The 12575-nt window shown below is 37.2% G+C and overlaps 1 protein-coding gene across 2 annotated transcripts in view; it reads left to right on the top strand.

The window, feature by feature from the left end:
* The first annotated feature begins 6272 nt into the window (after positions 1-6272).
* The window catches only part of LOC114257547 (ion channel CASTOR), a 64234-nt gene continuing 57931 nt past the window's right edge, over positions 6273-12575 (top strand). The window contains exons 1-2 of one of the 2 annotated variants that reach the window (XM_028197310.2): positions 6273-6752; positions 7098-7169. In XM_028197310.2, the coding sequence (XP_028053111.2) occupies positions 6360-6752; positions 7098-7169 (465 nt within the window). In that variant the 5' untranslated portion in view covers positions 6273-6359. The remainder of the gene's footprint in view (positions 6753-7097; positions 7170-12575) is intronic. The other variant, XM_028197311.2, reaches the window with a different exon arrangement.

Raw genomic sequence — 12575 nt, forward strand, 5'->3', positions numbered from 1 at the left:
AATGGGCTGTTAAGCACCGAAAGTGGCATTCGGCCACGAAGTGGGTTTCTCAGACCCCAGTCTCCCTCAAAAGGGGGTAAATAAGATGTATGCCAAAATTTAGAGCAAATGGAGATGGTTAAGCGGTCCCGGACCGGGGCACACGGCCAACGGTCCCGAAAAAATCGGAAACCGGGCTCCGAAATGGGAAAAATGGCCTACGGCCACAAAATGTAGCCCACGGCCACCGAGAGATGGTCTACGGGACCTCTCCCTCCCCTCAGGAAAATAAACAAAGAAAACCGAGCCTGGTTCGCAAATCGAGAAAAAGCACAAAAGAGGGTTCGGAAGTCCGGAGGCAGGGCTCACGGCCGCATCTCTGAAATTTCCAAACGAGCACATTATGCAACATCACCAAGCGCTCAATCAGTGACGTCTGAGTCTTAAGGTCGGTCAAAAATGGAGTGTCTACAATAGCTCAACGAGAACGTTTGCTCGAGTTTTGCGAAATTCCCACTCAGCTCTCATGGTATTGACGGTGGCACGTGAGTAACGCAAATTTGGATTTATTGGGTATTCAAATTCATCTCCATCTGCAACCCAATAGCGACCCATTGCTGAATATAGATCAACCACCGTATATCTCATGATGATATCGCTCGAAATAGTTGTAAAACTTTTGTTGTGGTATGATGTGATATTTATACCATATATACACATGGTAGTTGTATGTATGAAATTATTGTAAACAACAATGCATCAGAGTTGTCATGTCAACTTTTATGACCTGAACAACTATGCATCAACTTGATAGGAGTTGTCACTTCGACTTTTATGAATTGCATAATTTATTGATATTCCAAAACAAAAAGTAAAAACAAAAAAAAATAATAATAAAATAAAAACCAAGCTGATCAACGGACTAAACGTCTGAATTAGTCAATTTTCTCTGCCTGAAATTTTTTGAAATATTTATTCAGAAATTTGTTTTTACTTTTTAGGTGTATTGACATATTTATTAATTTATTGTTATTTTGTTATGACACCCCTACAAAATTTTAATAGATTGCATAATTCACAAGGGCACAGTAGGTATGGTATGATAATAAATTGTAGCTCGGCGCAGTGGTACATCCAACATTTGTCAGTGATGCTCAGCAATTACTTGAACATACGTAATAATTTGGATGCTTTGTTTTTTCCTCAGATGCTATGTGACTTTGTGCAGCGATGCAGTGATGCATCTGACTTTGTGCAGCGATGCAGTGATACATCTGACTTTGTGCAGTGATGCAGTGATGCATGTCACTTTATGCAGTGATGCAGTAATGCATGTGACTTTCTGACTTTGCCATGCTTATATACTTTGTCACTTTTTTCCTCACATTACGTGATGCATGTGACTTTCTGCAGCGCGAATAAATGCTTTATTTTTTTTATCACATTTCAGAATTCATCTAAGTCACATTAATACGACCACACGGCAATAATGTTGATAAACAATTATGTGATGGACTGAAGGAGTAAAGTGTAATTTACCGAATATAAAAAGAAGCAAAAAATGCAAAGAGAAGAAAATGGGATGACTGTGAAGTTCATTAAGTGAAAATAAGATAAAATGTAGACTGTTTATAAAGAATATTACTTTAAAACAAAGAAAATTTAAGCATTTAATTTCATTTATAATTTTTTGAAAACACCAATTTGTACTGAAATCGTCAATTTGAAGTGACTACTTACTGTATTAAAAAAGTAAGCATGTCAGTTGGCATACGCATGACAACTCACTGCATGTTGTTTTATTTGACAACTCACTGCTCCAATATAAAGGGATTGCATTGTCATCCTCTGACTTACAATTATGATTTTATCTGACAACCACGTCCGTGACTACATCACAGGTACACAAAGTCACGGGTACTCAGGATTGCATGAAATGAAAAGCTAAAAAATAATATCACGGGTATCACTTCTTCCATAGTGCCCCAGCATGCATTATCGTCACTAGATCATCTCTAGTTAACCCTCAGTATGATTTCTATAAATTGCGACACCCCCAGTATGATGTTTGTTCAAGCCATAACAATAGTAATATATCTACAATTACTATTATTATTTGTTTGTTTATTTTATGAACAATGTCTTTAAGAGGTGCAGGAAGTTCACGCCAGCAAAGAAATCCGAAAGTGTGGCTGCTACCTCCATTTACTTATGACTACAAGAGCGAAAAGTATTCGAGTCCGAAGGATTATTATGCTGGTATCCGAGCTGAATGGGCGTTCAGGGTAACGGAGCAAGAAGGATTGTTTAATGATCTACGTAACTTTGGGGCACCGGTACCTCATCGTCGTTCATTGACGATGGCTAGACGAAATGTTAGTGACTATGAAAAAGCAGTTAGCAGAATTAAGAAGGAGAACAACAGAATGTTGATGCGGAGATGTCGACATTTCATGCTTCAGCTAGCCACCGAAATGGCAGAAGCAAGCAACAGAGATTTGACAGTGATTGAGCGAAATAATGTCTTAAACAATGACAAATATCTCTCTGACTACTACATGTCAGATGAGGAATGAGAAATCAAACACCTTTATCTTTCATATATATTTGTATGTTGTCTCATATCTTCGTTACTAGAGTGTAAGACAATGTTGTTGTTCATCTAACGTACGGATGTATTTCAAGTATTTGTTTTATGAACCTGAAATTTATGAAATAACTACATTTATAACTGCACATTTATTAGTTCATGACTTTCTTTATTGAATTACAATGAGTTAATGAATGTTTTGGATTAACAAATGGATTAATGTATGTTGAATTATGTGAATACTTAAAACACATAAAACAGAAAGAGTCGGGAAAGAATTTCAATCTCTATCGGGAAAGAAGAAAGAGTCGCCTTCCAATTCCTGGAAGTCCAGTCAAAATGATGACTCTAGTAAGGAACGGGGGGTTGACAGATAACTAAACTTGGGGGGCTGGACAAACAAGCTCAAAGCCAAGTGGTTGGTCCAATTGGGGAACTAAATAAAGTTCATACAAACGAACAACCGCCTTGAACAACACATAAAACAGAACAGGTAGTTCGGTGAAAAGCTTCTCCTAACTGGGGCTCGTGAAATAGGGATCCTGTATGTAAAGAATTTCAATCTCCATCGGGAAAGAAGAAAGAGTCGCCTTCCAATTTCTAGAAGTCCAGTCAAAATGATGACTCTAGTAAGGAATTTAAAACCCAATTGATTTTACTTGATTTGCTTGTCAAAATCACTATTTACAATTAATTATACACAAACAAATTTACCTCAACACCAATTTGATGTATGTGGGATTCTCAATTCAGAAAGTGACATGGCAACAGTGAATTCACTGATTTACCTTACAAGGAGCATGCCCTTATTTTGTCAGTATATGCAGACAGATTGTCAAGTCATGTGACTTGGTGCACAGACTTTGGTTTTCTCGATTTTTTGCTCGATTTTTTGCTTACAATGACAACTCATTTCTTATTAATATATGTGCGATTCTCAATTCAGAAAGTCACATGGCAACAGTGAATTCACTGATTTACCTTACAGTGAGCATGCCTTACTTTGTCGGTATATGCAGATGGATTGTCAAGTCACGTGACTTAGTACACAATATTTCCTTTTCTCTGTTTTTTCATTCTACTGACAACTCATACCTTGTTCGTATATGTGGGATTGTCATGCAGGGCCATCTTTCTAAAGCTGTTCATAACCAACTATATAAACGACTAAAGGTGAAGACACAACCTTACAACTCATTTCGCCCTACGAAATTATCATTCATTTGTTTTAAAAAATTAGCATGGCTACATGGTTCATGGGAGGAAGTGGGAATCGCAGAGGTGGTAGGAACTTGCAAAGGGGTGACAATTCACGATGAGGAGGGGGAAGACGAAGTGGCGATGCTGAAGATGAAACACCATTTCCTTTGTTAGATGCCTCTTGTGCTTATCATGATAGGTTTGGGAAGCGACATTTTGTCATGCCCAAGTACTATCGAGATCCATGTGGTTTGGTGGAGGATCCATCAGATAATCAAACAGGATATGGTTTAGTAAATGCTAGACTTCTGAAGTGGCCCGCACTATTTATAGAGCGAGTGCAAATGGAAAGATTATGTCGGGAAAATCGACTGAAGGTGCCAAAAGCACGTTCTGTTGAGATCCAAAAGGAAGATCCTGATAATGTTGATCGACTATGTGAAAGACTACAACGTGAGATTTCTCAAATGGGCCGTAGGTTAGCCCGCGATATGCAGCTATACATAGTTAAGAAGAATGCCCAGAAGAACAAAACAGAACCAAATGATGCGGCTATCAAGGGTATCATGGAGGATCCTCAGCTTGTCTCTGACGCTGAGCTTTCGGATTGTTCGGACTCTGAGCCACCTACCGATTTAAGCGCGAATTAGGTGTTAATGTTTACACTTCGCCAATATTAGGTCATGCATTAATATGCAATGTCTGTATTAGAGTAAGTGTTTCCGTAATGAGTTTGTCAGATTGTCTGGCTAATATTTGTCTGTCTAACTGTTATGTTTATCTATGTATTGTGTGTTCAGTTCATGGTGTCCACAATGTATTGTTGTCCGAGACTTATGTCTGTACTACTTATGTATTTTTGTGGGAGACTTATGTGTTTTTTCCTCAAGGTTTTATGAATTAAATTATCACCTTATAACCTAAAACAAAGACAACAGAAAAAAAAAATGATTTAAATGAAAACGGCTTTAGTAAAGCCAAAACAAATTTCTGAATAACACATTCTAACCCAAAACAAAGACAAGAGAAAAAAATAAAAAATAAAAAAATTTACATGAAAACGGCTTTAGTAAAGCGAAAGAAATTTATGAATTACATTATCACCTTCTAACCCAAAACAAAGACAACAGAAAAAAAAATGTATATTATTTACATGAAAACGGCTTTAGTAAAGCCAAAACAAATTTCTGAATAACACATTCTAACCCAAAACAAAGATAAGAGAAAAAAATAAAAAATAAAAAAATTTATACGAAAATGGCTTTAGTAAAGCGAAAAGAAATTTATGAATTACATTATCACCTTCTAACCCAAAACAAAGACAAAAGAAAAAATATATATATTTAAATGAAAACGGCTTTATTAAAGCCCAAACAAATTACTGAATAACACCTTCTAACCCAAAACAAAGAAAAAAAAATAAAATAAAAAATTTACATCAAAACGGCTTTACTAAAGCTCAAAAAATTTATGAATTACATTATTACCTTCTAACCCAAAACAAACACAAGGAAAAATAAAATAAATTTACTTTAGTCAAACAAAAAAAAAATGCTGAATTACACATTCTAATCCAAAATAAAGACAAGAGAAAAGAAAAAAATTTTTACATGAGAACGGTTTTAGTAAAACAATTTTAACCCAAAAAATTATTCTGAAATACATTATCACCAAAACAATGACAACGGAAACAAACAAAAAAAAATTTTCTTCTTTACAGTTCAGTTAAATTGAAACTAAAAAAAAAAAATTACGCTAAAAGCGTGGTTCATAACAACAATTATAGGAGAAAAAATTTTTAGCAAAAAAGCGTGGTTTGAAAGTGAGTGGTTAATTGTGTTCATAAAACGTCGTTTGGAACAGCGAGTTCAGAAGAAAAATGATTTTTGTTAAACTCGTGGTTACAAAGAGCGAGTTCACAGCGTCGTTTGGAATATGATTTTTTTTGCTTTTCATAAAACGTCGTTTGGAACAGTGAGTTCATAAGAAAAATGATTTTTGTTAAACTCGTGGTTACAAACAGCGAGTTCAGAAAGGTCTCGTGGTTCTCAACAACGAATTAAGAACAAAATGTTTTTTGGATAAAATCGCTGTTTCTAACAGCGAGTTCAAAAGCAAAAAAAATTAAGAATGTTTTTGGATAAAATCGCTGTTTCTAATAGCGAGTTCAAAAGCAAAAAAAATTAAGAATGCTTTTGGATAAAATCGCTGTTTGTAACAGCGAGTTCAAAAGCAAAAAAAATTAATTAAAATCGCGTTTTGTAACCACGATTTGTTAATCGAAAGCGCTTTTTGTAACCACGAATTTAAGTTTTGCCCACTTCCACGCGGGGCAAGCGAAAAAATGTTGAAATCGCAATTGTGAACCGCGAGTTAGCTCATTCTGGGAAATCTTTGAAAACTAGATTTAGTTTAGGAATTGATTTACTATTTTATCTTATTTAAGAAAAAGTCCCTAAAAATTAAGCTTAATATGGGGAAAGCCTCACTAAAATAATAAAATAATAATAATAACAATAAATCTCTCAGTCAACGTCCCAAACGGGTTAATTAACAGTGAAAGCCCTCAACGTCGCCCTTAATTCTAACAATGTCCCTCGACTCGGAGTCACCGTCACCGTCACCGTCGACGGGCAGAGACTGGTTCTTCCCATCGCCGTCGTTCATCCACTCCTCTCACCACCACCTCCCCAGAACCCCCACCCGGCGCTTCTCCACATACCCCAGGGCTCAAAGACCCTACGACTCCGACCCCAAACACTCCTCCTTTCAGACCCTATCACCTCCAACTGACCCCAAGTATGCCGGAATCCGCCGTCGCGTCGACTTCGCTCGCCGGACCCAGAGGTCCGACCATCGCCATGCCGTTTCGCCTTCCAATCCACAGAAATTCGAAGTCACATCATCCCTCGGGAACAAGTCTTCCGGCATCGGCGCTTTCCAGCTCAACAAGGTTCGCTGGCGGATGGCTTTTTTACTGCCCGTGAGCTCTCTCTCTCTCTAACATATACTAGAGTTCGTATATGTTCAAATAAATGTATATAAATAAATGAATATATTGAAGTAATTTAGATGGAAAACACGTGCCATACGCGAAAAAAAAAAAAAAAAAACTCATAAATGATAACTAAAGAAGAAAATGACATATTACACCGTTTTAAAAAGGGTGTATATTGAATTTTTCAATTTAGATACTCTCCATTAAATAGGTCTGTAATTAGTATATCAATTTTAAATTTTAATTTTTTCCCCCTTTGTTATTGTTTCAATTATGAAATTATTTTCAAATTTCAACTATTATTTATATTAATTTTGTGTTTGGTTGCAGATTTTGATAACTGCATTTTCGTCTCTACTACACAAGATTTTTTCTTATCAAAATCAGATCATTGATCTACAGGTAACAAATTATTAGCTTAATGAAGAATAATATATACAAAGTTCCAAATTTCTCTGTATTTGTGTTTGTGTTGGAAAAATTAAGCATGTTTGATTTTTGACATTGTGTGGCTGTCAAAGTTTGCAACTAGTTGTGGCTAGCTCTGAAATTTTGAAGCATAAAGTGTGCCCTCAATGTGTTTGATAAGTAAATTGCTGAGTTTTATACACTACTTGGTTTGTGAATGCAAGATGTGTGTCTTATCTATGAATGCATGGATATACCCTTGTGCTAGTAAGTAGTTGTCAGAGTGTATATGATGAACATTTAAAATCAATGGTTGGTGATATTAAGCTATACCATTAATTTGTTATGTATAAGTCAAAACTCAATCAAAACAATAAATTGATTCAAGGGTTTTGTTGTGTGTATTAAAATGTTGGGCATTTGGATATCATACTTCTTTCTGTTTTTGCATTATCATGTTTCAGCTAGCAGAGAGTGGAAGTTCACGGAATTTTCAGTTCTTTTATATCTCTCGCCAGAATGAGTGATGATTTGAGGGAATATTTGAATTTTAGAAATTAAGGAACCTTATCCGATATTTCAAATATAATGTGGCACTACAACAGCCATATTTTGGCATCAAGTATTGTTAAAATTCACCTACTACACACCTACCACTACCACCTACTACACACTCACCTACTTCACCTACTCTCCACTTACTCCTCACCTACTCCATACCTACTACACACTCACCTATTCTCTTCCCACATCCTCTCTTCTATATATAGGAATTATTGTAATATATCAACATATATCAATCAATAATACAATTCTCTATTTCTTTTTATACATTGATTTTAACATGGTATCAGAGCGAGGTTAACAATCTAGTCATTCTGCTTCACCGGCGGGCGGCAGTCTCGCCTTGGCCGCCCGCCGGACATCTACACATACCTCACTCCGTCGGCCCACACGACAGCCACTGATTTGGTTTTCTTAATTTGGTTTTCTCCAAGTGCTGCTGCTCTTTGGCAAGCTTCTTGAGCCTAGCAAGTTCAAGGTCTTTGCTCATCTTCCTTCTGTACATGTCTGGGAAGGTGATTGGTTCCTCCATTATTGACTTCTCTCCTTCTCTGATCTTTAATGGGTACCCTATTGCCTCTGGAGCTGGGTTCTGGAATATGGCTATGGATAATCTGCTGCTCTTTGAGTTCACCACTGCTTGATGGTCTGCGTTCTTGAACCTCCAAATCGGAACATCACGGTGGCCTTCCGCTTCAGCTCCTTATTTTCCGCCTTTAGCACACTTATCTCTGCTCGCGCATCCTTATACATGCGCTGGAGCAGAGCCAGTTGGGCGTTTAACTGCTGCACCTCATTTGTCCTACTCTGCAGCCGGTGCGACAGGTTTGTGACCGCCGTCATGGTCTCCACACATGACTTCAAAGTATACTGATTGGCCTCAATATCCGTTTGCACCGCCATTTTTTGCTCCACAGACCGCATCGGAAAGTTCAACGGAGCAAAACCAGAGGCGCTTGGTTGAGGTTCACTGGCCACCGCACCAGTTATCTCTCTTGTTGACTCGTTGAGGTCGGGAAAGAGAGTGAGCAGACCACGGGAAGACGAGGCCATGTTATGGGTTGCTGAGTGTTTCAGAGAAGGGTTGGTTACAGAGTGTTTACAGAGTGTTTCAAGATTTGCAGCTCTTAGCGACAAGCTCTCAGAGAACGAAGAGGTTTCAATTGGTTTGTCTCTGCCTCAGCCTCAGCCTCAGCCTCCGTCTTGGTTAAATAGCCGAGGCAGACAGGCGCATCGCGCGCCACTTGACGCCAGACGACAAAACGGGCGCGCAAGCCAAGGTAGTCACGCGCCTCGCCATCATGTCCGGCACACCTTTTTATGGATTGGGCACGCCTTTTGATGGCACGCCTTTTGACAAATTGGGCACACCTTTTGAGGGTGCGACTTTTTAGGGGTCCGACAAGACTCTGTAAACTGTCCCGACATTGATTCCGGTTAGTTTCTACAAGGGTCCAGCAAGACTCTGTAAACTGTCACAACAACTGTCATAACATTGTCTGCTACAACGGTCCGCCATGACCTCCTAAACTGTCTTTTACATCGGTCTGACACCGCCATCCAGTGTCCTCTACAACGTTATGACACCACCATACAGTGTCCTCTACAACGTTATGACACCACCATCCAGTGTCTTCACTAATGGTCTGACACGACCATACAGTGTCTCCTATCCTCTTTTATTTTTATGTATTTTCTTGTTTTGTTACTCTCTCCAAACTCAAGTTGGTTAGTTCCTATCCCCCTTGAGTTTGCGGGGGGCTGTTAAAATTCACCTACTACACACCTACCACTACCACCTACTACACACTCACCTACTTCACCTACTCTCCACTTACTGCTCACCTACTCCATACCTACTACACACTCACCTATTCTCTTCCCACATCCTCTCTTCTATATATAGGAATTATTGTAATATATCAACATATATCAATCAATAATACAATTCTCTATTTCTTTTTATACATTGATTTTAACAAGTATCAACTCTACCCGGTGTGCCAAAAGTTGATGTGGCTTTTGGCATCACCCTTTCATGCCAATTTTGATATGAAGACCCTTGATGCCTTTTTATTTATTTTTTCCCCTCAGTTTCTTTTGTCTTTAATTAAAGCATCCAAAGAGTTTAAATTTTAAAAATAATATAATAATAGAATTGACATATTAGGTGGAGAGCTTTCATGTCAAATTGACATAGCCTTCAAAAAGATTTGACATACTAAGGGTAAGTTTGGCATAACACAAAAAAGTCAAAAAGTCACTATCCTATTTAAGTCACATCATCTTATTTAAATCACATCACCTCTCTGCCACATCACTTCAAACCCAACCCATATTTTATAAAAAGTCAAAAAGTGCACTTATTTAGATCATCCCAAACAACCCCTAAATTTTGAAGGTTTGGGCTGAGATGCTCTAAGAAATATATGCATTTTCTTACAAGGACTATAATAAGTCAACTTTAAGCAAAGCCCAAAACTTACAAATCCCAAAACATTCTGGTAAATACAAATCCTGCTTCCCTATTTTCGGACTTCGGAAAGAGCAAGTAGAATAGAAGTGGGTCACTTTGAGGGAACCCAAGCCTCCAATAACACACTGTTAGAATTTGGATCAAAAGCTACCTTCTCTATTGATGATATCCTCCTATTGTATACATAATTTCAAACAACTAATAGATAAGGACCCGCTAACATTCCAATGCTAGCAAATTAGACTCAACTAACAACATGACTAGTGTGGGACTTGAATTACATAACAACCCATAAAAATAGAACAACGAAAAAGCTGATAATTTGGAAAGTCTTCAATGTAGCAAATTATAAGGCACGTGTATCATCCCTTTCCCCTTAAATTCGCCATTGTTTTTAAGAGCATGTTCTAGGTTATTGGTGGGCCACTTATACCAACACTTCCACCACATTTTACATCCATAATGACATCTCCATCATCTTCCTCAAAGCATTCTAATAGGAAAAGCTTTTTATAATGTCCAGGGCTGAATTTCTCATTATAATTATAGCATAACCCTTTTTTTCACTATTCTTGTAACTCTATTGTGAACAATCTTTCAATGGCAGTAATGGTCATCGTGGATTTGTCCCCTTGGTCATTGGGCACCATTGCTCTAAGTAGGTATACATTTCTTGCTTCATATAATCGATCCAAGTCAATTGCAGTCAACAAAGACGGACCCCCAACTAGAACATCAGCTCTGATGTTGTCCTTCACCCACTGAACAAAACAACTCACTTGCCGATCTTGGGGTAGATGATCCACCTTAGCGAGTAGCTTTTAAAGCTACATGTAGTCTTTCACCAAGCTAATTTGTTGAAGCTGGTTGAGTTTGTCGAAACTGTCATAGAATTTGAGTTGGACCTATAGAAATAGAACTCTTAGCAAAGAAACAGAATTCTATGGGAAATAGTCCACACAATCATTGAGGGACTAATCTGTTTATATAATAATACTTGAGTATACAATTCACAATGAAATATATCTAAATATGGTAACTTTGTACAGAGAAGCAAAGAATGATAAAATATCTACATGTAGAAGGAATTCTTCAATTATGGAGAAACTCTTTGCTGAATTATTGCTGCACTATTCCTCTGACTTTATTGTTTCCATTTGTGCAATTGCATGTTCCACAGTATATACCATGCTCTTGCTCTTGATTAAGTTCATTAGGACCATAAAAGAGAGTGCAACCTTATTTGAAAACTTTGTATGAAATAAGGGCCATATCTTGCATAATCAATTGGTGCTATAGTTGCACATCTGCTTCCTAATGGAAGGATGCCAAAGTCACTTGTGGATTTGAAAAAATTCTTCAGCCCAACATAACTAGCTGCTAGTAGGGTCTTTAACACCATTAAAATGAGGAAAATCCAACCTCACTAGTTTAGGGGCATAGGATTAGAAGAATCTTTGTTGCTTCCTTGTCTTCCATATCCTTAGTTCTTTTTTGAGCTTGAGAGCTCACTCTCGTCATATGCATGTTGTTAGTCGAGTCTTATACATTAGTATTGGAATGTTAGTGGGTCCTTAGCTATTAGTTGTTTGAGCTGATGTATAAATAGGAGGTATCATCAATAAATAAGGTACTTTTGATCCAAATTCTGACTGTGTTAGTAGAGGCTTGGTTCCCCTTGAAGTGACCCTTCTATTCTACTTGCTTTGTCCAAAGTCCAAAAATATGAAAGAAGGATTCTTATGTACCAAAGTGGTATCAGAGCCAGCCACGATGTCAAGTATAGAATCGGACGCAATCTATGTGAGTATGGGATCAGATCTAGGAAGCACGGATACGGGATACGGGTATGATATGATACAGATACGGCGATACGATAAAATTTGAAAAACTAGGATACGGGTACGGTGGGGATACGTTCATAAAAATATTGGTTGTGTTTGGTAGAGTCTTAGAATTATGATTTGAGAATAGAGTTGTAATTTGAGTTTGTGAGTTTTGAAATTATGATTTGAGTGTGGAAAAATTATTTGGTTATGAGTTTTGAAAAGAGTGTGAATTGAGTGATGTAACATATGATATTGAAAAGTGAGTGTTTTGAAAAGTAGGTGTGAAATTAATTTTCTAAAGCTGTAACCAAACAACACACTCAAATTAAAGGGTAGAATTAAAGTTCAAAAACTCTGCCAAACAGAGCCATTATTTTTACAATTTTTAGTAATGTAGCATACAAAAGAAATTAATTTATGGTGTTTGAAATCCTTAAATATGTATGAACAAATAAAGTGACATATATTTATTTTAATTATAACTTTTTAGGACATTTTTTATATTTTTTGCATGCCAAATAGGTTCAACTT

Source organism: Camellia sinensis, chromosome 7 (genome assembly GCF_055761805.1).
Source record: "Camellia sinensis isolate YWXY chromosome 7, ASM5576180v1, whole genome shotgun sequence".
Taxonomy (NCBI): domain Eukaryota; kingdom Viridiplantae; phylum Streptophyta; class Magnoliopsida; order Ericales; family Theaceae; genus Camellia; species Camellia sinensis.